The sequence below is a fragment of the Capsicum annuum genome, chromosome 4, assembly GCF_002878395.1.
Source record: "Capsicum annuum cultivar UCD-10X-F1 chromosome 4, UCD10Xv1.1, whole genome shotgun sequence".
NCBI classification, from domain to species: Eukaryota; Viridiplantae; Streptophyta; class Magnoliopsida; order Solanales; family Solanaceae; genus Capsicum; species Capsicum annuum.
Window position 1 is genome coordinate 205,322,253 of NC_061114.1, and position 25,292 is coordinate 205,347,544.

General features: G+C 34.5%; 2 protein-coding genes across 2 annotated transcripts; one reads left to right on the top strand and one right to left on the bottom strand.

Annotated features, from left to right (window-relative positions):
• The first annotated feature begins 639 nt into the window (after positions 1 to 639).
• On the top strand, positions 640 to 6,579 carry LOC107867532 (putative pumilio homolog 8, chloroplastic). Its single transcript, XM_016713818.2, has 5 exons — positions 640 to 2,281; positions 2,403 to 2,565; positions 3,847 to 4,010; positions 4,898 to 5,153; positions 6,229 to 6,579. The coding sequence occupies exons 1-5, from the start codon at positions 1,062 to 1,064 to the stop codon at positions 6,334 to 6,336; spliced, it is 1,911 nt and encodes a 636-aa protein (XP_016569304.1). The 5' UTR covers positions 640 to 1,061; the 3' UTR covers positions 6,337 to 6,579.
• Positions 6,580 to 7,145: 566 nt separating this feature from the next.
• On the bottom strand, positions 7,146 to 9,798 carry LOC107867530 (annexin D1-like). The gene is made up of 5 exons (NM_001324949.1): positions 9,719 to 9,798; positions 9,167 to 9,312; positions 8,319 to 8,537; positions 7,750 to 7,962; positions 7,146 to 7,639 (listed from the first exon to the last, which is right to left on the bottom strand). The coding sequence occupies exons 1-5, from the start codon at positions 9,792 to 9,794 to the stop codon at positions 7,349 to 7,351; spliced, it is 945 nt and encodes a 314-aa protein (NP_001311878.1). The 5' UTR covers positions 9,795 to 9,798; the 3' UTR covers positions 7,146 to 7,348.
• Positions 9,799 to 25,292: the final 15,494 nt, after the last annotated feature.

Sequence of the window (25,292 nt, forward strand, 5' to 3'; positions counted from 1 at the left end):
TCTGTAACTCTTTCATAAAAATTATTAGTTGATTCACAGAAGATACCTAGAAGAATGACTCTATGCGAAACTAGTCAAGACTGACCGATAATCACATTTTATATAATTTTTGACTTGTCATTTTCATCATTTAATATTCCTTCAACATACTCATCAAAAAGATCTCCGTGACCCATCAGAATATGAAGATCAGGATCTTCTAGAAAATGAAATCATATTCAAAGAATATATATAAATATCTTATGAGGTCATCACTACAAAGAGGTGGAGCTGACAAAAAATATTTTGCCACTTGACTATGTCATCACTCTACAAAGAACAGGCAGAATTAATCAAAACTGACCGAGAATCGTATTTACAGTTTTTGAACTCTCACTCTCGCCCTATCTGTCGTATCTGACCCCATCAAAAGGACCTCAGAGACACCCAAAAAGAAAACAAAACTACAACCCATCAGAAAATAAATCCCTCTACAAAAGGCACATATAAATACTTTTGATATAATATCTTCTATTTATTTATCAAATACTAAAAAATAAATAAAAAATTATTATTATATTATTTTAAATTTAGAAAAATAATTTTGTTACCAAACACACCCTTACAAAAAAACCAAAAAAAAAAAAAAAAACAGTTTTGTCAGATTCAGAGCCACCCTTTCTCTCTCTGTTTCCTTTTTCCACTGGCTGTATTAGTACTCAGTACACACACACACACCCATACAATACAACAAATACAAATACTGCAAAAACTTTGCTCTCTTCATTTTAATGGTGTGAGCACAACTATAACAACAACAACAATAACAACACTGTCTGTTTTCTTCTTCTTCTTCTTCTTTCCCACTCATTACCAAATACCCATCTTCACAAAAACCCAAAACCCCATTTAATTCCCAATGCAACTTTAATATTACTATATAATTTTAATTTGTTCACCTTTTTTGTACCTAAATGAAATATCCTATATGTTACGTGTATTTTATGTGTGTTTTGTTTTTTGTTGCTATATATAGTAAGTTTGTAGTGTGTGAAAGAGTGTTTTTGGAGTTGTGACTTGTGATGAATAGAGGTAAAGAGATCAAGGGCATTGAAGGAAAAATGAAGGGGCATGAAGAAATGTTACGTATGGGGAATGAAGGTGTTGCGTATAATTTGAATCATCATCAGTATGATCATGATGGGAGGAGGATGATGGGGCTTTCGCCTTGGGGTTCGAGTTCATTTTCTGGTGGTTTTGGTTTGTATGGTGATGAATCAGTGGATTCTTGGAATGTATTTGATCAGACTATTCATCAAAGACGAGGAGTACACTCGGGTTCTGGTTGGTCTTCCACCATGTTTGATGACCATAAAGTTGTTGATATAGGACTGTCTGAGAGGTTTTATGGGATGAGCATTGATGATAAAGCTGGATTTAATGATCATTTTTTCAATGGAACAGGGAATTTGAGTCATGGTTTTTGTGATTTTCAAGGTTCAGGAGGAGCATTAGGCCATAGGAGGGACAATTTGTGTGATCCAATGGGGCCTAGAGACCTGTTTTATCATCAGAAAGAGGAGCAAATTAAGTATGATTACTTGTGTAAAATGAGTAGTAGGAGTTGTAGTGATGAGGGTTATCGATATTCCGTGCAGTGTGGATTTGACGATGATAGGAGTTTTTTTAGCTCATTACATGGTTCTCAGTTGATGATGGGAGGATTGAGTTCTGAATGTGATTGTTCTATAGCAAAACAAAGGGTAAAACCAATACCTAATAGTATAATGAATCATCACCCTTTATCCCCATTGCCAAATTCGAGAAGCGGTGATAGTTACAGTAATGAAGATAGCTTTATCCTTCAAGGGGAATGTTTAAAATATGGAAAGGGTCATAAGAAAAAGACTAGGAATGAGATTAGAATGGAAAGGTTGCAAGAGAAGAAACCGGCGAGAAATAGCTTATTGAATTCTGGGGAATCTTGTGAAGTAAAAGGAGCTAATAGAAATGATTTGGTCTTAAAGGAAGGAAATATAGAGAACAATGTGTATTTGGCAGCAAAAGATCAGGTGGGGTGTAGGTATTTACAGAGGATATTTGATGAAGGGACTTCTGAAGATGTTCAGATAATATTCAATAGTATTATTCATCATATCTTTGAGTTAATGAAGGATCCATTTGGGAACTATCTTGTCCAGAAATTACTTACTGTCTGTAGTGAGGAGCAGAGAATGCAGTTTGTGCTCATGGTGACTAAGGATCCAGGAGAGCTTGTGAAAACATCTAGGACAACTCATGGGTAAAAAAAAAAAAAGCAGAAAAATTCTTCTCAATCTTTTTGCTACTGATTTTCATATTGTTGATTATTGAACTGTTTTTTGTGTGTTTTTAATGAAGCTGTAATCGTTTTCTTGATTTAGGACGCGTGTTGTTCAAAAGTTAATTGAGTCAATGAAAAACAGGCTGGAGATTTCCTTAGTTATAAGGGCACTTCAACCTGGTATTCTTAATCTCATGATGGATGTCAATGGAAATCATGTGATTCAGCGTTGCTTGCATTGTTTAAGCAAGGATCATAACAAGGTGTGACATCATTTTCTTATTGAACATAAATGGAGTTGTTAGGTGGAGATTCTGATAAACACAATATATTCGTGTGCCTAAGTTACTTGTTTGGGAATACTCTGGCTTAATATTTGACCACCTTTTTGTTGGCACAACTTGAAGGCAAGATAATGTCATGAAACATAGTTGATCAGCTAAATGTTACTCATTTTCTTTAAGAGCAGTATAATTAAATTTTGCATTTTGACTTGATGGTTCTGGAGGGTCTCATTCATCTATTTTTCACTTCTTGAATTTTGGGTGGTTTAGCTGCATTAAGGCAAGTAATTTTTTAGTCTGTTCAGCAGTGTAAAGGGTTAAAGTTAAAAGGCGCACACTAAAACATGGAGTGGAAATACACATGTTGACCAATTCTAAAACCAAACACCAAAATATTGCTTGTCAGCATCATATGTCTATTCAGAAAATCTCTGTTTCCAAGAAAAACTGATTGTCTGTTCGGAAAACACAGAGTCCTTGAGGATAAATGGAGCTGCAGAGACATGGAAACAGAACTAAACTAAATTTGTCATTATTACAAAATAGGAACCATCTGGCTTGAGCTTTAATATTAGAAGCAGAGGGATGATATTCTCACTTTGAAAACGTTTCTAGTGTCCTAGATGTTCTGTTTTGGTTCTGCTTCCATTATTCTAAGTATCTAACAGATTTAAGTTTTCCTATCATGCACAACTAGTATTTGGCTTTAAGGTTTTCCTTAGATATGATAAAGATGTACATTCTTTGATGGGTTGAGACTTGAGTAGTTATACATGTACATGTTGACGCTGTGTGTGCTTGACAAAGTTTGTAAAGCAATAAACCCTAAATTACACAAAGAACTGGATTACTGCTAGTTATGAAACAAGGTGAAAGGTGTGGCAATCTTTTATCAACATGTTATGTGCTTTTCTTCAGGTATTTTGCTTCACAGATTCATTGTTTCACCACCCTGATGATGTTCGCTTAAAATATGTACCTCTTGACTTTCAACATCAACATAATTTCTTATCACATAGGTTGGACCATATCTGAAGCAGAATATGTAGGCCTTTTGTTGTTGTTGGACAAATACACATTGGAACAGAATATCCATATGGATGGGAAGTATCTTGAGGAGATCACCCTAGTTGTGCACATAAACCAATTTGCGTTTTTGTATCTGTATAATATCTACTCAAGATATATATAGCTCGATTTGCTTTTGAAGTATTTCATTATTTATTCTGAAACTGGTATGTTCTATGAATCACAATGCAGCTTATTTTTGATGTTGCGACTAAACATACTGTTGATATTGCAACACATCGTTATGGATGCTGCGTTCTGAATAAATGCATCAGTTATTCAACTGGGAAGCAACGCGAGAAGTTACTTGTTGAGATTTGTTCTAATGGGCTTAAGCTGGCTCAAGATCCATTTGGGTAAACTTCAGAACTTCTATTTTGATCCTTTATTGATCTTTTAGCTGAGAAACTTCCTAAGATATTTATAGGCAAAAGGGGCTTGCCAAAGAAGCAAATTCTGGTTTAGGGATAACATGATGGCATGTAGTTTTCTCTACCTGAGTACTTCCAAGTTTATCTGCATATTTGTCACTGTAATGTTCTTCCAGAATCATGTTAAACATTCCATGTTACCACATTTAAGGCTAGTCATGCCTCTTGAGATAGATTAGTAGTGATTAAATGCCAGCAGACCCAATGGAAGTGTGTCAAACTGTTTATAGAATATGGCTCAGCAGGTGGCCTCTTGCGGTTTTGTATATCTTATCAACTTTTAGAAACATATATCGATTGACAAATTCAACTGTCATCCATTGCGAAGATGACTCCAACAAACTCGCATAAAAGTATTGAGAAGATTAGTACTTGCTTTTTTGTGGACTTCTTTTTAGTGGAACAACTGAACAACCTAAAATTCATTTGATCTTGTGCACATTCCTTCCTATATTGCCAGGTAATCCAATTTCTGCTCTTTCATTACCAGAATTTTCTCAAGGAATGTGTGGTTTAGATTGTTTCACTTTCCTGGTAGTTCAATGGTGATATTTTCTGTCTGATTAATCCCCAAGTGCACCACAAACAATCTACTCTTTCATCTGTTCTACTTTGTCTTGCTGAACTATGCCTGCACTTCATAAACATTTGCCTTATAACATTGTTAATTACATCACAAAAATTATATTTCCTGTCATTTTATCTTTTCCTTGCTGCAACATGAGGTGTTGCCTTGCATAATCGTTCTGTGGCGTCTTTTGGTTCTGTTCCCTTACTAAAACTTGTTGGAATTTTCTCAACTTATGATACAGGAATTATGTTGTTCAATTCATAATAGAGTTAAAGATACCCTCTGTTGCTGCCATGTTGTGCTCTCAGTTTGAAAGGCGTTATGTATACCTCTCAAGGCAAAAGTTTAGCAGTCATGTCATTGAAAAGCTCCTGAAGTGTTTTGAAGAAAGCAGGTCGAGAATCATCAATGAGTTAGTCTCAGAACCTCATTTTGATCAGTTGCTGCAAGATCCCTTTGCTAACTATGTGATTCAGTCTGCACTTGGCGTTACTAAGGTTAGCATATGAACTTGATATATTTCTGTATACCTATATGTTTTAAAAATTTTATGTCACGATATACTTAGGTGCTTCAAGCTCCGATTTACATCCACTCTTTAAGAAAAGTTAAAGCATTTTGGCCTCACAAATGAGCTTGGAGATAAATTTCCGAAGCCTTCATAATAGTTAATACTTGAGCATCACTGTAAAAATATTTTTCAATATTTTGTGAATCATATATTTTCTTTCTCCATAACTACCGTCCCTGTAAAGATCAACTTGGTAAATATTTCTGTTTCATCTCTACTGGAATTATTAAACCAACGTTAAAAGTGAGTATGTCTTTTTGTTTTGCTCCAACATTATGTGTTGGCCATTTTTTAGTTGAGTAATACTTTAGGCTAAATGTGATATGTCTTTGAGCCCCACTCTTCTTTCTAGCTGAAAGGAAAAGTGACATTTTGTTTTTGCTAATTCCTAAACAAATATTATTCAGTTCTTCTTTAGAAAGATGCACACTAATGCTCGAGGTTGACTTGCATCCAACTATGTGTTGGACAATAATTTGCTGATGCTTCTATTTTATAGGATGTCAACTTGTTCAGAAGAATGAAGTCAAAAACTTGTTGGGATGAATTGACAAATTCATTTACAATCGAAAATGCTATACAAAAAAACACATTGATGAGTAACGTGTGCGCGTGTGGGTTGGGTGCAATATAGATAGATGGAGACTTCTAACTAGACTGTTATATATATATTTCATAAACAAAGAATATCATAATTTCTGCTAACATCAGGCTTTTGTTTTGGCAGAATTTTCATTTCCACGAGTCAATGTCTGTTGTACTCAGCAGTGAAGCAGCAATTCACTACATTGTTACACACACTAAGTTTACATTCTATCCAAGTCCTCAAATTTGTTCTTATATCTGTTGGATGATATTCTTGGACATCGAACTGGAACTTGCTTGCTTATGCAACTTTGAAATGTTAATACCAAGTCTCATTAATCATAACGTTCAAAGCAGTTAGGATGATTGTTTCAGTATTTACATTCTTATTTCTTGTAATTTTCACTTTGAAACAGGGATCTGTTCGGGCTTTGTTGCTTCATGCTGTGCGGCCTCACACGCTACTCCTGCGCACTAGTCCATACTGCAAGAAGATCTTCTCTCGACGACTACTGAAAAAGTAATGCTCCAAGCGAGAGTAAAATGTTGTTGTTCTCTAGGTAACTGGATGTGGAATGTATCTTATCTATGATCCTACTAAAGTGATCACAGTAACATATTAGACTATTAGACTGTTGTATGTCATGCAAAAATTTTGGTTGATGCCTCTTTGTATGCTGTTTTTTGCTAAAACCTTCGGATATGTAAGATTGTAGGGGATAATGACTATATCTGACTTATCTAAATTTAGTTCTTGTTTTGTGTTACTGGTTATTCACAAAAGATGTTCAATGGGTTGAACAATGTGTAATGTTTTTGTATGATTTTCATGCTTACTATCTGGTGTACTGAATGTCGAGGAAAGCTGCTTGACTTATCTGGTGTACTTAACATCAAGGATTTGGCCAAAGAGGAAGCAAATCTCAACTCTTTAGGCTAAGGTTTATGCTTGCCCTACTTGGCAAAGTGGGAATATATGAGATCAGTAGGACGTATGCCTATGATATTATGACAACAGAAATGTAGTTTTTTTAGTGACTTTGATGAAATTGAGGCGTACTTGTAGGAATACAATGATTGCAATATCAATAGGATGAATGCAAGTTAATGTGCTGACTTTGATGAAATTGAGGCGTACTTGTAGGAATACAATGATTGCAATATCAATAGGATGAATGCAAGTTAATGTGCTATTAGTATAATGGATTCAAGAAGTGACATTGATAGACCTGAACTTGCTTGAAATTGAGGCATAGTTGTAGTAACACGATGAATGCTAGATCAGTATGATGGATGAAAATTAATGTGCCATCGATTTAACGGATGAAAGAAGAGAACTAATCGATGCATATTATTAGAAAACATATGTAGACAGCACAAAGTTGCATATTAGAAGTTTCTCACGAGAAGAAAAAAGGACTAAAAGCTCATAAACAGACCACACTCAATCATCAAACATACAACGGATGCCAATTCTCATATAGGGGATGGCATATTTATTCTTGTCATTGTAAAACATAAGTGGCCAAATCCTCCTCAGTCCTCCTCTTGTCCAAGCAAAGCCAACAGCATACTCTCATAATCTCCTCTTGTATCTTTGGCAATGGCGCGACCCAGGGGAATGCTATCCCTCTTCTGGTACTCATCAGCGATAATCTTCAGATCGACCTCAGCCCTTGTAGCAATAACTCTTGTCAGATGATCTTCCTCTGTCCCTCTCCTGTTGATTGCATCACGAAGAACCTCCACAAAATAGTGCTCCGGGTAGACAAGACCTTTAATGGTGGCCCTCAATAGTGCAACAAACTCATCCCCATCTTCCAATTGCTGACCATTGTCAAAAGAACTCGATGATTCAATAGAGCAGAAATAGAAAGCCAGTCCTAGAGTAGAAAGGCATACGACTAAAAGAAATGGAGCAACGGACGAATCTGTACCTTTAGGATATCCTCACCATGTTCATCTTTGTAATGATTCAAAGTAGCATTGAGTTGCGCTTTGCTCCTTGTGGCTAAAATTCTAATGACCTCATCATCACTGTAAGCCTTATCGGAGATCTTCTCATGCAGAATTTTAGATTCTGCTTTAGCAAGGCGCAAGTCCACCTCCTCTCCTCCATATCGGTAGGAGCTCACAAGAGGTACCAAAAGCTGAAAGAAGTTGGAAATTTTAATGATCAATCCACAAAATTAATTCACTGTCACTATTCATCCAAGCAAGCACATAATTTCATGAACATTAGATGCCCTACATTGCAAAGTCGTATCCCCTGATTCATAGACGAAGATATTCTTGCCTTGACAATATATTACAATGACAAGAACTATAAAATAAAAAAAATTGAACATTGTCGGTTATCTGTCCTTTTCAATCTCCAAAAACATACAATTGTATCATAGACACCATATAAGCTTCATGTAATTTGACAACTACTTAATGAATTATTGTTAAGGTACATGGAACCACAAATGAGACTACTTGCAATTAGATGATCTGAATGAAGTACCTTGCGGTGATCCCCAGTAGTGTGATAGGCAACATCCTCTTCAAGAGATTTCTTGTAACGTGCATGATAAGCTTCCCTAGCCAAAACCAGTTCTTTAGGCGATCTGGTACAAGCTAGCTCCACAAGAACAAAGTTGCTTTTTGTCCATCTCTTAGTAGCTTCCTTAGCCAAATGAGCATCACGTTCTGAAGGATCCAACGTCCACACTAGCACCAATTTCTAAGAGAAAAATTCAATAAAAAGAAACACAAGTGTTAGTATTTCTCAACAGAGTCTACCATATGATCACAGTCAAAAGGTGGTGAATCCAGGATCTCGAGTCGATCAGTAAGTTTGTGATATGTATGATTTTATCATATGTAGACACTATCATATTTTGACATCGAGACAAAATCATGGTTTCTTTCCAATACACAAATCCTGCCGCAGATTCATCCGTCTATAGATCATATTTGAGACTGAATCTTGATAAGGAAATAAATATTGGCCCTAACTCGACCCCAAAAGCTAATTCGTGATAAAGAAATGAATCTTGAGCTTACATTCCTAAAAGTTAGCTCACAAGTGAAGGATTATCGAAGACCATATAAGAGAGACCAGACTCCAATAAATCTAGGATCTAGAGTCAATGAATTCACAATAAGTACAATGATTTTATAAAATCACTTGGATTTATTCCAAATTATAAAGCCCATCATAGATCCCCTTTGATCACAAACAGTAACTCAGAAACTCAACCGATCAACCAAGAATTCAAACAAATCCAAGGTTTTATCAAATTAATTTCAGTTATTATCTTAAAGAGGGTTTGTTACTTTGTTTAGTTATGAAGGAACTGCAAAAATGACCTCAAAATCATGGGTAAGTTCTCTGTCCAACTCTTTAAGTAGATCCTCTCCGAAAGTCTCAGCATAAGTTTGACGAATCAATTTGCGCTGAGCAGCAGTTCTATGAGCCAAAATTGATATGATCAACTTCTCATTTGTTCCCCATCCTGCAATAGCAACCAACAAGAACAAAATGATCATTCCACAAGTTAAAGAGAACAAATCATGTTTGTAAAATTTATCATAGACATCATTTGTTAATTACTTCAGAAAGACTCGACATATAAGATCACCTCATCAATCCAATATTAAAAAGCAAGTAAAATCTTTATAATCCAAAGAGAGCAAAAAGTATAGAATATACTAAAAATAAAAGATCAAAGTAGCAAAAAAGTGAATCTGTATATACCTACCTACGAAACATAGATCAGATTGACCAATAGTCAAAAGATTCAATAAACCACACAGACACTAGGATAATAATGAAGTGAGTTAGTGCGTGGAAGTTGGCGCAAACACTAGGATTATTAAAAAAATGATGTGCATATAATAAGTACTATTAAGAAAGAAGACCTTTGAAGGCAGATCGGAGTTGTTCACAGTCTTCAGCAGCCGAAGGAACATGTGCTGGAACGGTTAGACTTGCCATTTTTCGGGGGAATTAATATAATGATTGTAAAGACTCGAAAATGCAAATGGATGGACTGACTATATAAGTAAAAGTTTTCCTTTTTAAAGGCACAGAAAGAAGGAAGGAACGCCTTTCATTTACTACACGGCCCTTTTTTTGTTTTTCCTTTTTGGTTTCCGCGTTAAGTGGCGTCAATCAAAGAAATTACTCCTGCCATTTCTCTGGTGCTTTTCTAATTTCTAGACTAGACACCATTATTATTTTTTTTATATATATTTTTAAATATTTTAAATTATCAATTATTATTATTATTTATACTGCTTTTAAAGTAGCTTTTAATACTAATAAACTTTATTTCAAAAGATTTGAAGATTCGTGTTCAAATTCAGGATCAAATCTAAACTATTTGATCTTCGGAAAATAAAAAGTCCCGCATAAAATGGGAGAGAGGAACTAATTAGGGCTAAAACTTACACGCATTTGGTGTGTACATCAAATCAATACATACATGATACGTGTTTGAATTTAGAGTTTATGTTACTTAATCATGATTAATTATCAAGTATTTTACTTAATTTAATCACTTAATCATGGTAAATTACATTAGTTTGGTATATACACCGAGGCGTGTAAGGTTTTACCCACCCCTCCTTTTGTTTATACTCGATTCTAAACTAAATATTGGTGTTTCATATTGTTTGTTTAATTTATAAAATTAAGAAAATTTTGTTATATTTTTCATTTCAACTTTTAGTATTAAATATAACAATCAATTTTAAAGTTTCAAAACATTATAAATAAGTTTAATTTAGGAAAATACATCTGTAATTAAAATTTTCTGAAGGAGCGCGTCAAGTCAAGTAAAATGAAATGGGGGAGTTTGTTTTGGAAATCTAAATTCGACTACTACTATTATTTTATATAGTCATTAAATGATAAAAATAATTAGTAGAAATACATGATAAAAATCTCTTGATTTCATGAATTGAATAAGTAAATTGAAAAAAAAAAAAAAAACCTTAATAGTAAAACAAAACGGAGCAAGTAATTAGCTATTCCATCCGGAGATTATGCGTATCAATAAATTCATGAACTAGTGTATAACACAATTGGTAATTAATAATTTTCAAGTTTTTTTTTCAAAGTTCAATTAAGAAAAAAAAAGTTAGGTCAAGTAATTGTCGTTCAAAAATATATTTAAAATTTCTTACTCATACACAAACAACTTCTCATCATAGTATATGAGAAAAGCTTTTGAATTTTTTTCAAAGTAAGTTAATTATAGAAATTTAGACAAATAGACTATAATTTATAATCAACTAGATGATAAAAGCATAAAAGTATGGAAATTGGTCAATAAAACCATTTATAATTCAAAAGAAGAAAATAATTCTATAAATATCTTTTATGTCATTTTTAATTTTTTCACGTAGAAAGAATATTTCTTTAGAAAGATTCCAGATAAATTTATTTAGGACTACAAAATCAATTACAATAATTTTAAATGATTTTTTTTTTGTAGATGCATCGAATGATTTGGAGAAAAATATGTCTGACAATTAAATTTGGACTAGATGTAAAGATTTGAAATCACATCTCAGATCTCAAACTTAATAGTTTCCATATTTAAAAGTTAATTTTTATCTAACTGTGACTCTTTAGCTTTAAAACATAATCATTTGTTAATGGAAAAATACTATTGACATTGAGTATTGATAAAATATCTTTATTTATTAATTATTATGTGACTCTTTCTTAATCTTGTTTATCAAAATGTATATTCAATTTATATCTGATTTTCGTTTCACCCATTTCTTTGCAAGTGCTAGCTCTTTTAAAAATGTGTGATTTGCTTGAGTTGGATTTTATATTATACTATATATTTAAAAAATACGTTATATTGAATCATCTCAAACCCAGTGAATATATTTCAAAATTTGTAAGATGAAAAAATCTCATACTTGAATAAAAAATTAGGTCTAATTAATTAATTAAAAACATGGGTTATGATGCAGTGGATGGGGCTGCTCCACCCTTAATCAGAGGTCGAGGGTTCGACTCTGGGTATGGAGAAAACTCTGTTGGGAGCGCTGCTACCTTAATGGGCCCTGCAACGCGCGATTCAAATTAATCGGAGCTCCGATGCGGATACAAAATATCGAATATGGAAAAATAAAAAAAGAATTTCAAATTTTCAATCATTTTAGTAGCTAGCCGGTCACATCACATGCCACTACGTGCCATATGTACATGTTAATGATATTTAATTATATAATATGATATTACTATTATATAGTTTATCCTTTTTCTTGGATCTTAAATAAAAGATCCAAATATACTCATACGTGGCCCCTACTCACCATATCACTTTCACCAAATGCCTAATAAGTTGTTTAATTTCCAACCATTTCACCTTTCAACTTGTCCTCTCTGCATTTTTTTTTCTTTTCTACTCTATTATATTATATATTTATGATATAATTTGAAACTGCATTACAGATTATTTTCATGTTCTCTTATTCTCTTATAACCTCGATCAAATTCATCAGACATATTTTATCTTTGCTCGATTTGAATTCGCTAACATTATAATTTTTAATTCACTTTATTTTGTCAAAGATTATATTATTAGTTTCGTTTTCATGTTCTTTTTACATCTTTTATGATTCCATCTTTTAACATCTTATTAGTGATAAAATATATTTTGTGCCAAAGAAAAAAAAAAACAAGGCAATTATACAAATTGATTTATGTATATATATATTATCTTCTGATTAAATATCTTGCAAAACCTCCTTGTGAATTTGGTTAATGAAATATTTTCTTCTTGATTCAAAGATATTGTTATATGGGTGACTTTATGATAAGATAAAAAAATGTGGTCTTCACATTAAGAAATGATAGCATTATAAGCATTATGCCTCCAAAAGTCACAGCATCAATTGCTTTTTAGGAATGGGGGGAGTAATTATTGGGTATTATTAAGAATTAAAGTCATATTTAATCATGTAATTTGGGGTCTAGTGTCGGTTATTACAGTACGATTAAAAAGAATGGAAATATTAAAAGGAAAAAATTCTTTCTATTGGTAACTTTGCTCTGGTGGCCATTTTTTTGATCGAGTGAAAAAAAATAAACAAATGATTTTATTTTTTTCATCCAATTTATATGGCATATACTTTTTTGTTTTTAATTCGTTTAAAAGAAATTATCATTTTTTTAAATTTAGAAAATTGTAACTTTAAATTTTTTTGGGCAAAATGACCTTCTGAACCCTTGTACTATGTCGGTTATGTAAGTTGGACACGTCTAGTTATATGTTTGTCATCTGAACCCCTGAACCCACTAAAAAACAATATTTTAAACCCTTTTTTGGTGAGTGTAACACACTCTCCCCCATGTCAGCTGTCACGCCTGCCACGCCTGACACGTCTGTCACATCATCTGCCACGTCATTTTTTTTAAAAAAATATTACATTAAATTTCAAATTATTTTAAAATGCTACATAACAAATTAAATATTAAAATTAATTTAATTAAATAAGAAAAAATTATAAATTGTAGAAAAATTTGAATAATCATGTTTTTATTTTTTCTCACAAATTAAACATCAAATCCATTCTAAATAATTAAAATTCTTCTCCAACTAATTTAAATTTTTAACTGCAAATTCATATATACAAACATAGTAAATTTTTGATTTTTAAATTTGAATATTGTTAACAAATTCACAAAAAGTTTAAATTTTTTAAGCGAAATTCACTAATTTTTTTCAATATTCATTATCACTCACTTTCAATTTAAATTTAAATTTTAATCCCTAAAAAAATAAAAAGATTTTAAATTTAAATTTTAATTAAAAAAATGAAAAGAATTGAATTGAGATGAAAAATTAAAATAAAAAATAAAAAGTGAACGTGTGTGGGGAGGGGACTGGAAGAGTGTTGGGGTGGAGTGTGGGGGCTGGAAGGGGCGGGGGTGGGGTGGGGACGGGGCTGGGAGGGGTATGGGGGCTGGGGTGGGGACGGGGCTGGGGGTGGGGATAGGGCTGGGAGGGGTATGGAGGTTGGGGGTGGGCTGGGGAGGGGCTGGACGGGGCTGGTGAGGTGTGAGGGGGCAGGGATGGGGCTGGGTGAGGTAGAGAGGCTGGGGGTGGGGTGGGATAGGGCTGGGTAGGGTGTGGGGAGTGGGGATAGGCTGGGGTGGGAGTGGGGAAGGGCTGGACTGGTGTTGGGGTGGGGTAGGGGGATGAAGGTGGGGTAGGATGGGGCTGGGTGGGGTGTGGGGTGGGGTAGGACGGGGCTGGGTGGGGTGGGGGGGGGGGGAAGGGCGGGGGTAGGGAGGAAAAAATATTTTTTAAAAAAAAAAAAAATTAAAAATATTTTTAAATTATTTTTAAATTTTTAAAAATATTTTAAATTTAAAAAGATTGAGGAAAAAAAAAAGGAGCCTTTTTTAGTTTTTTTAAATTATTTTTAATTTTTTTTAAAAAAATTAAATTTAAAAAGATGGAGGAAAAAAAGGACCCTTCTGTATTTTTTTTAAAATTTTAATATTTTTTTATTTTTTTTAATTATTTTAATGTAAAATTGGTCAAAAATTGATCCTCACTCGCACCCCAGGCGAGTGGCTACACTCTCTTTATCCTAGTTACCATGACCTTGCCACATAGGCAAGGTCAACGGTCAAAGGGTACAAAATGTTGTTTTTTGATGGGTTCAAGGGTCCAGATGACTAACATGTAAGTAGAAGTGTCCAACTTACAAAACTGATATAGTACAGGGGTCCAGAAGGTCATTTTGTCTTCTTTTTTTTATGTGTAAGGTTTGTTTTAAACCACAAATTTCAAAAGTCTTCTATTTTTATTCCTCTTAAATTTTGTGTCAAGTCAAACGATGTCATATAAATTAAAACTAAATAAGTACTATATTATTTTGTGTCTCTTTATTTCTTATATGCACCATTTCAATTTAAACTGATGATCAATGATACTGAAATCAAATTGAAAGATCACTACTTATTCATGATTAAATCACGAAGCATAACGTGTAGACAAATGAAGCAAACCTCTTAAATTATGAAGATCTTTATTATGATTAAATAATTCATTTATTCAAATATGTTATATTTCATATATTTGGACTTTTTTTTCCACTATGTAAGTATGCAAGGAAAAAAGATTAAGCTGGTCACTAGTCACTATAAGCAGCAGCAGATTTGATCGTGTAATTAAGCAATTTTGCCATGCCTTAAATTTTTGTTCTACTTTTAATCCCTTTGCAGGCAAAGTTCTCATTTTTTTTTTCCCTTTGATAATAACAAACTTTTAATTTGTGCACAATCTTAAAACATAATCAAAAGTTGATGGGTAAATTTGAACATAAAGTCTCTTAGATATTTCACGCTAAAGCTTTATTAAAGACAAGAGCAAGTACAAGACGATTTGCTAACAATAAATGTACGAATTGACGAAAAGTTAGGGGCAAACGTTATAAATAACAAGCATAGATATTAGATGATTAATGGTAAGTAAATGGATGGATAAAAAGTGTAAGTGAATTTAAGGAGGGTGAAAATTTTTGTGAGTCGGCTATTGAATCTTCACAGTCGACTTGCCTGCAAATCAATACACTTCACAAAAATATTAGATTTAAATAAATAGACAAGTCACATAATCAACTTGAAATAAGAACACGAAGATTTATCCTGATTCAGAACACCAATATGGTGCCTACTTCCAGTCCCCTTGGGTTTCAAAGTTTTCTTAGATCTTTCAAAGTCGGGCTCGAGTACAATGATGATAAACAAGTTTCGAAGACTTAGCTTGTTCTTCTGATCTTGTGACACAACCTCAGTTTGTATTATCCAAAGTTAACTCGATCCTATTCTTTGTATAGCTATTGTAAACTAAGAAGTACAAAGTTTTGTGAGACTAAGATTAAGACACTTTGAGATTCTCTTTGAAGTTCCGTACATTGTCTATCTTTAGTCTTTTTCTTTTATATTCTTCATAAGGAAACCCAAGAGATTTCTTCTCAATCAAGGATTTGAAGCTGATTCCTTGATTGAGGAATTGCATCGTAGAGTATGTCCAAATCAGATATGTCCATGTTTGGTGCAGCCTTCACAAGCGTACATGTTCATATAAGATATGTCTATATAGAGGATGTGATCTTTCATTTTGTTTTAGTCTTGATTGATTCATTTGCCACAACTCTGGAAAGTCGATAGTCCATGATGAATACCATTCTAATCTTGGTGTGATCTTCTTTCCTTTTGCTTTTGTCTTAATTGATTAGTTTGCCATGATTCTGGGAAGATGATGATTTGTGATTGATATTGTCCCAATCTAGGTGCCGGTTTTTTGTGAGTGAGTCCTTGCTTCCTTTTTCGAAACTTCTAATTGATTCCTCAAGGATTTTTTTGATCTTTAATATATATCTTCAGCATATCCTGTAAGTTATTTGTGTATTAGTTTGTCTTTATTAAAACGTGTAGTGAAAATACGAGGCTATCACTCTCCCCCTTTTTGATAATGACAAATAATAAATATCAGTTAGCTTTCCTGTTATTCGGTTAACCCGCTTGCAAGCACCTCTGATGTTCCTGTTTTTCTTGAGCACTAGTTGACTATTATCCTCTGATAGTCGACTTGCTCCCCCTGACTTGTAAGCACCTTTGATGTTTCTACTTTCCTTAAACATTAGTTGACTCATATCCTTTGATAGTCAACTTGCTCCCCCTAACTTGAAAGCACCTCCAATATTCCTATTTTCTCCCCCTTTTGGCATAATTAAAAAGAACAACACAAAAAAAATGCAGTAGACATATATCATATAAACAGTCTAATTGATTACCAAAGGATTAGGAAAAAATAAAAAGCATGGCAGATAGTGTGTTAAAAATCAGTTTACAACCCAAAAACAAAGGACAAGACCCCCTTTTGAATAAAAGTCATCATTCATCGCTTAGCCAGAAAGTATGTCAGGGTATTGTGCACGTTATGATAGAATTTGTCATTTTTTTAACATTTTTAAAGAAGAAGGAATAGGAGTTCTAGACGAAAATAGCAAGATAATCATTTGAGGAGTTGACGTGATACTTGAGGGAGTCAATGCACGTGAACACTCGGGTGAACAACTTGATGCCTTCTTGTTTGAATCCGTCGAGGTTTAGCCGTACCAAGCCTATATCAGTGCTAGTGCTCTTCCCAAGGTTTAGTATTTTGGAAGTTGACTCCTGAAGCAGCATTACACCTTCCTCAATATCTTTGAAGTGATCTTTGAGTTCCTCCAGTTCCTTCAACACAGTAATCGTGGGGTTAAATACAGACTTGCTTACTTTAGGGAGTTCAGCTTTTGATCGGGCAGAATCCTTCTTGCACCATTCGTTATAGACCATAACATATCCCATACTGGGAAAAGTTTTGGAGTCATAAGTAGCAGAGACTTCCACAGGAGGTAAGCAAAGAGATCAATAGTGTAATACAAGAGAATTCGAGTAATCAACAATTCGTACTGCAGACTGGCGGAGGCATGAATAACCACTGCACTCTCTAGCATATATTCACGAATCCAAGTTACCTAATTTATCTTGTGCTTTGTCACCAAACAATACAGGATAAACACATCACGACAGACAGTATTGCTGAGGGATACCTACCTTGGAATCATTGTGGTAGCGATGATGTGGTCCATGATGCAATACTTAAAACATAGAGACAGCGGACCAAAGATGGACGATACTGTGTCCGGGTTAGACAGGACTCTTTTTGCTTCTTCAAAGCTTACCTCAAAATCTTCGAGTCAAGTACCATTCATAAAAGGAATCACACCAGAGAACTTTGTATCAAATACCTTTTCAAACAGAAAATCGTTTAGTATAATTATTGTGCCAAGCATAAGAGTCTCAAGTTCGCCGCTGTTAGGAAAGAGGCGGAGATTTGCTTAAAAAATTCGGACTAAATCCTCATAAACTTCAAGTCCACAAAGATGAAAAACCAGTGACAAGTCTTAAAATTTAAAGAAGTGACTGATATTGCAAAGGGCTTCCTTTAATTTACAGAGATTGACATGCGATCGGGTGCAATGGAGCAGTATTTTAAGGCAGAGAATTTGTCTTTTCGAGAGCATGTCTAGAATTTATGCATATCCTTAGGAGAGATGAAGTTTAGGAAGGTTGAACGAGGTTTCTTGACTGAAGAGGCTGGGCTGAGGGCTGGACATTTTGTTATGATAGTTGAATGTTGGGAGTCCGGCGAGGATTTGCCAGAGGATTCAGAGAGGAGAATAGGATCATTAGAGAGAGGTTTAGGAAGTAATTTCAAAACACTGGCCATGGAGCGAGTTATAGTCATGGAAGAAAATGTTGAATCAGGATTTTAAAGGGGGCAGAGACGAAGAGAAAATAATGAGTAAGAGAACCGAGGGAGAGAAGGGGATGTAGGGAATGAGGCGACTGTTGGGAAAGAGAGGATATTGAGAGAAGATAAAAATTGGTGAAGTAAAAAGATGTGACTGTTGAAAGTGAAAGGACGGCAGAAGGGGGGATGTTGGGAAGGTAAAAGAGCGTAGTAACGGCAGAGGTTGCATGAGAAACGGTGAAGGTAACGATGACACCTTCCTTTTTGAAATCAATTTTTCAAAATTGAAAATAAAGCAGTAAAAGAGACAATTGAAAAAGGTAAAAAATATTTTTCAAAGATAAAGACTCATAAGTCATTAATACTTATAATGTCAAGTCTTTTTTTAAGGAATCAAAATCTTTCTTCTAACGGAGGTTTTGTAAGAATATCTATCAATTGATTTTCAGAGTCAACAAACGTCAAAGAAAAATCTCTATTTTCTATATGATCTCGAATGAAATAATGTTTAATATCAATATGTTTAGCCCTAGAATGATGCACAGTAATTTAGACAGGTTAATAGAACTAGTGTTATCACACATTATGGGTACATATTAAAAGGACAAATTAAAATCAAGCAGATGACACATAGTCGATAAAATTTGACCACAACTTTCAAAAGCTATGTATTCAGCTTCAGTTGTTGATAGAGCAACTGAAATTTGCTTCTTATTATGCCATGGTATCAAGGCATCACCTAGAATTTACAAGTTCCACTAGCGCTTTTTCTATTATTTTTATCACCTGCAAAGTCAGCGTCTAAATATTCAATTAAATTAAAATATGAAGAGAAAGGGTACCATAGTCCAGTGTCATGGGTTCCAATGAGATATCAGATGATTTTTTTTACGACAGTCAGATGAGATTCTTTGTGAGCTGACTGAAATCTTGCACACTTACCTACGTTGAACATTATGTCTGATTGACTGGCGGTCAAGTAGTGTAGTGATCCAATCATTCCCCTGTATGTTTTCTCATCAATATTTTTTCCATATGAATCTGAATCAAGACTTGTGGATGGACTTATTGGAGTTCCATAGGCCATTCCTTTTTTCATGACAAACTTTTTGATGAGTTCCTTTGTGTATTTGGCTTGACTAATGAAAGTACCTTTGAGTGTTTGCTTGATTTGTAATCCCAAGAAAAATGTGAGATCTCCCATGAGGCTCATTTCAAATTCTCCTTTCATCAGATTAATAAAATTCTCGCATAAGGAGATGTCATGGCTACCAAAAATAATATCATCAATGTAAATTCGCACAATAAGAAAATTTGAAGTCAAACTTTTGTATAAACAAAGTTGTATCAATTTTACCTCTTTGAAAATTATTATTTAACAAGAAAGTACTTAACCTCTCATACCAAGCCTTTGGAGCTTGTTTGAGACCGTAGAGTGCTTTTGATAATTTGAAAACATAATTTGGATAAGATGGATTTTAAAAACTAGGGAGTTGTTTTACAAAGACTTCTTCTTGAATGAATTCATTTAAAAGGCATTTTTGACGTCCATTTGATACAACTTAAAACATTTGTAGGCAACAAAAGCTAACAAAGTGCGAATTAGTTCTAAGCTTGCTACCGGAGTAAAAGGTTCATCATAATCAATACTTTCTTGTTGGGAATAGCCTTGAGCTACAAGTATGGCCTTATTTCTGATGACTTTACCTTCCTCATTTAATTTATTTTTGTAGACCTATCTAGTACCGATTATTGAGCAGTACTTGGATCTTTCAACAAGAGTCCACACTTGACTTCCTTCGAATTGGTCCAATTCTTTTTTCATGGCCTCGATCCAAGATTCATATTTGAGGCCCTCATCAGTCTTATTTGGTTCGATTTGAGAAACAAGGGTAGCAGACTCTTTCTTTCTCAATGAGGCTCTTGTTTGCATCTTATCATCTGGATTCCTATGATGAAATCATTTGGATAGCTAGCATAATGCCTCCATTCTCTTGAAATACTTGGTTTGACTGTTTCCACTGTGGGAGTGGACTCTAGAGGGAATGCAGTCGACTCGTCTTGCGTTGGCTCGGGAGTTGTGCCACCATTGGCTCTAGATTGTGGATCACTAATATGCTATAGAAATATAGCACTTTCGATGCTTAAAATGAGGAAAATATACAGGTTTCTAAGGTTATTTTGTTAGATATGATGCTTTTGGGGTATGTTTTACAGGAAATTATGTTTTAGATGATAAGTTCATGAAAAAGGTGGAAAAAATTATTTTGGCTATTTTTGGAGCGATTATGGATGTTCGGATGCTTTTTGGCTTGATCATGATCAAAACATGTTCGAGAATTGAAGAAGAGCTGAAAAGATGACCCACGACACCTACTAAGTCAACTTACGGACCGCATGTAGGAACTACGTACCGCAGGTAGGCAAAGCAAGTGTCAAAGGTCCAAAATCCCTAGAGCTGAACTTGAACAATGTTTTCATTCGGTACTGCACCCAGGGCCAGACCACGGGCACAGACCACATGTGGCCACCGACCCTGTTTTTCTTATTTCATTCGGACTTTGGTTTTAGGATTTCCTCTTGTACTATAAATACCCTTTAAATGTTTTTAGCAGGAGGTACGCACTTTGGATACTCATAAACATATTTCGATTCCAAGATCTAATTTTGATCTTGAAATTCTCTTGTATTGACTTTGGTTCATTAATTCAGTTACGGTTGTGGGTTTTTACACTTCTTATCATTGTGATATTATATATGGTTTCAATTATGAATGATATTGATTTCTTCACAAGTATGAGCGACTAAAACCCATAGCTAAGGTTGTGAAAATCCTGACGGATTGACGAAGTAGGGAAAGTGCTTTCGTTGCTTTGAACCGATACCCATGCATGTATTTCTTTATATTTGTTATGATAGTTTTCTTAATGGGTGCACACCCTAGATATTGTTGCTTACTCCCAAAGAGTAGTAGTGACTAGAAAAAGATAAAGACAACAGTAATTTGGAGTATAACTATCGATCCACGCTTCTAGGTTTTATCTTAGTAAGATAGTTAGATTTCATCTAATAACTACAGACTCAAAAGAATATATTTAACTGGGATCAAGATAAGGTTAGTAAGGCGACAATCTGAGACTTAAAGGTAAGGGGTGAAATCCTTCTGCTTATCCAAATGATTGTAGAAGGTACATAACTTATCACAACTGCATGCAAAGTATCGAGTCAGTTCAACAAAGCATAATAAGCTACAGAGTTGAGATTCCAGGGGGAACACAATCATAGTGTTTGCCTACACTGATTACAACCGAATTTAGTATAGTTACTTTCTCGAGATTACTATATCAAAACCCCCCATTTACTTTTCTTGCCTGCCCCCCAACTATAACTACTAAGATTTGTAATTCCACGTGTTTCCTCGGGATTCGACCCCAACTTCTGTTAGGTTACTATATTTTAACAACGAACGTATCATTATTTGAGAGGAGGTATAATTTGGACGTCATCAATCACTCACTTGTTCTTTATTAATACTTAGGCTCATAGAAGGGTGATTAGTTTCATCAAATACAATATACATAAATTCTTCAACACATAACGTTCTTTTATTGTAAGCCCTGTAAGCGTGATTGGTGGGAGAGTATCCAAGAAAAATACCTTCGTCACTTCGTGGATCGAATTTTCCCAAGTTATTCTTACCGTTATTGTAAATGAAGCATTTGCATCCAAAAGGATGAAAGTAGCTGATATTTAGCTTTTTCTCTCTCTACAGCTTATAAGGTGCCTTCTTTAGAATAGGTCTGATGAGGCATCTGTTGATGATGTGACATATTGTGCTTATTGTCTCTACCCAAAAGTGATCTGGGAGATTGTGTTCTAACAATATGGTTCTAGCAGTTTCCCAGAAGATCAATTTTGATCCATCACACTATTTTGTTGAGGAGATCGAGGTGATGAGAAGTTCTAAGAGTATTTGTTCTGAGCATAGTATTCCTTAAAGCCTTATTTTAAAATTCTCCTCCATGATCTTTGTGAATGTAGGTGATGAGGTGGCCAGCTTCTTCCTGTACTTTTCTATAAAATATCTCAAAGTTTGTGAAAGCCTCACGTTTATGAGCAAGAAAAATTACCCAAGTAAAACGAGAATAATCATCAACAATAATGAAAACATATCTTTTCCCACCAATACTTGTGTTCTTGGTGGGGCCAAACAGATCTTCGTGGATTATTTGAAGGGGTTTGGTAGTAGAGATAATGTCCTTGACTTTGAATGATGTTCAGGTCTATTTACCCAATAGGCATGCATTACAGATGTGATCCATTTCAAACTTGAGTTTTGGCAAACCTTTTACCAATTCTAGTCTGGACAGTTTCTCAATAATATGCATACTGGCATGCCCAAGCTTTTTGTGCCACAACTAAGTTTCATTAATTTTCACAGTGAGGCAGATGAAGGTGGCAAAATCAGGACTATTTAAGATATAACTATTATCACCAGGTTCACCGATGAGAAACATATCTCTTTTATCGCGTTTGATGGAACAACTTTCAGCTTTGAAGGATACTCCAAATCCAGTGTCACATAGCTGACTGATACTGAGCAAGTTATGTTTGAGGCAATCTACGAGATACCCTTAAATAAGTTCACATGAGGAGTTGAGCTTTACTTAGTCGACTCCTATGACGTTGTCTCTAGCATTATCACCAAATCTAACTGATCCCTCTTTTATTTCTTTAGAGAATAAAAATTTTCTTTCTTTCCGATCATATGTCTATAACATCCGCTATCAATGACCCACATTCTCTTTTCATAGCTTTTGCGGACATATTCCTGCAAAATAAGAAAATCAATTTTGTTTAGGTACCCAAGTGGTCTTGGGTCCTTGTAGGTTAGATGTGCTTTTTTTAGATCTCCAAACCCACACACTTTTAGGCTTTTACCTACAGTTGTAAGATTTGTACCCTTTATGTCCACAGGTATAGCAGACAGGTCCTTGAGAGGAGAAAGAGGTCTTAACTGATTTAAACGATCTTGATGAAGAACTTGAGTTGGTTTTAAAAGAATTTGATCTCACAAAATTGTGACTTGGCGATTTTTTAATGCTATTCAATTGTATTTTTACATCATCAAGCTCTTCTTAAAGTAGGTCGATTTTAATTTGACATGCTGCAATTTCAACTTAATAATTTATTCGTTCCTCTTTGAGTTTTCATCTAAGTCAAGCTTCCCAATTTTTCTTATCTTGGGTGAGTTTATTATATACATCTATAACTTTTTGAAGCTTGTTGGTTGTCATATCTAAAGAATATTATAATTTTGGCAGTCATGTGGTGTTACCTCGCTTGATTCACTTTTTTCCATGAAACACATGTTGGCAGCTTCTGTTTCTTCTTCAACTTCATTGTCATCACTCTAGGCTCCAAAATTTTTATTCTTTCTAGACGATCTTCTTTTTAATTTTGGACAGTTTTGTTTAAGTGACCCGACCTTTCATAATGATAGCAACGATCATCGTTTTTAGTGGAATCATTATTTCTGACTCCTTGGGATCTTTGTTGTCTCTGTTTTGTGATTTGCCTTACTCCTTGATTTATGAGTCATTCTTTCGCTATTGGCTTCTTCCAGAAAATCCTCTTTTTCAGTTGGTACAGCGTTGAAGGCTACTGATTTTTTCTTCTTCCTTATTGTACTTGTTGATGTAATTTCATTCATATACAATGAGATTACCTCGTAACTCATCATATGTCATGTTGTGAAGGTCTCCGTCTTCCAAAATAGCAACCTTAGTTTCCCATGCTTTCGGGAGGCTTCTGACCAGCTTCTGGACAGCTTGCAGGCTATGTGGATAGATTATCCCTAGAGATTTTAGCTCACATAAAAATTTTTTAAATCTGACAAATATTATTACAATGTTCTCATTGTCTTCTATTTTGAACAACTTGTATTCATTGACTAGAGCAGCAATCTTTGACTCTTTGACTTTGGTGGTTCCTTCATAAGTTACTTTTAATTTATCCCACATCTCTTTTGCGGTCTCGCAAGTTGATATCTTGTCGTATCCTTCTCCACTAACTGCACAAAGAAGTAAACTTATAGCTCGTGCATTAGTTTGAATTACCTCTTGTTGTTTTTTTGTGACTTCAAAGTTTTTGAGGTATTCTATATCAGTACTGCTCGATTTTTTGTCTTTGTCCTTGTCCTTCTAGTTTTTCTTGAGTCCCGAAATTGACTTTGGTCTATTCTTGGTGACAACCCATGCTTGGAAGTCACTTGATTGGATGAAGATTCTAAATCTGTTCTTCTAATAGGAGTAGTGTTGTCCGTTGAAGTATGGTGGCTTTGTGGAGGAATGGCCGTCTTGAAGAAGAGCACCGAAAATTTGATAGTTTGTCATTTGATCATTACTCACATACGGTTAAGCAACACTGTTGGTGAGACCTGATCTGTTATCAATTGATCGAAATTCAAGAGGAGGGGGTGAATTAAAAATTTATGTGAGTTGACTATTGAGTCTTCACAGTTGACTTGCCTGTAAATCAGTACACTTCACAAAACAGATTAGATTTAAATAAATAGATAAGTACATAATCAACTTGAAATAAGAACACGAAGATTTATTCTGGTTCGGAACACAATGTGGTGCCTACTTTCAGTCTCCTTGGGTTTCAAAGTTTCCTTGGATCTTTTAAAGTCGGGCTTGAGTACAATGATGATAAACAGGTTCAGAAGACTTATTTTGTTCTTTAGATCTTGTGACAAAGCTCCAGTTTGTATTACAAAGTTAACGCGGCCCTATTTTTTGTATAACTATTATAAACTAAGAAGTACAAAACTTTGTGAGACTAAGAGACACTTTGAGATTCTCTTTTTAGTTGCGCATGTTGTGTATCTTTAGTCTTCTTCTTTTATATGCTTCAGCTGCTATTCTTCATAAGGAAATCCAAGATATTTCTTCTCAATCAAGGATTTAAAGGTGATTCCTTGATTGAGGGATTGCACTTAGAGAATGTCCATACGTATTGCAGCCTTCACAATCGTATATGTCCATATCAGATATATCCATGTAGAGGATGTAATCTTCTTTCCTTTTGCTTTAGTCTTCATTGATTCCTCTGCCACAAATTTGAGAAGTCGATGGTCCGTGATGAATACC

What these genes read in the sequence shown, in the direction of transcription:
- LOC107867532 (XM_016713818.2), top strand. Translation starts at nt 1,062, where the DNA reads ATGAATAGAGGTAAAGAGATCAAGGGCATTGAAGGAAAAATGAAGGGG. An exon ending in CTGGCTCAAGATCCATTTGG is followed by an intron (nt 4,011 to 4,897) that starts GTAAACTTCAGA and finishes CTTATGATACAG; the next exon opens with GAATTATGTTGTTCAATTCA. An exon ending in CTGCACTTGGCGTTACTAAG is followed by an intron (nt 5,154 to 6,228) that starts GTTAGCATATGA and finishes ACTTTGAAACAG; the next exon opens with GGATCTGTTCGGGCTTTGTT.
- LOC107867530 (NM_001324949.1), bottom strand. Translation starts at nt 9,794, where the DNA reads ATGGCAAGTCTAACCGTTCCAGCACATGTTCCTTCGGCTGCTGAAGAC. An exon ending in ACTCCGATCTGCCTTCAAAG is followed by an intron (nt 9,313 to 9,718) that starts GTCTTCTTTCTT and finishes TTGCTATTGCAG; the next exon opens with GATGGGGAACAAATGAGAAG. An exon ending in CTACTGGGGATCACCGCAAG is followed by an intron (nt 7,963 to 8,318) that starts GTACTTCATTCA and finishes AACTTCTTTCAG; the next exon opens with CTTTTGGTACCTCTTGTGAG.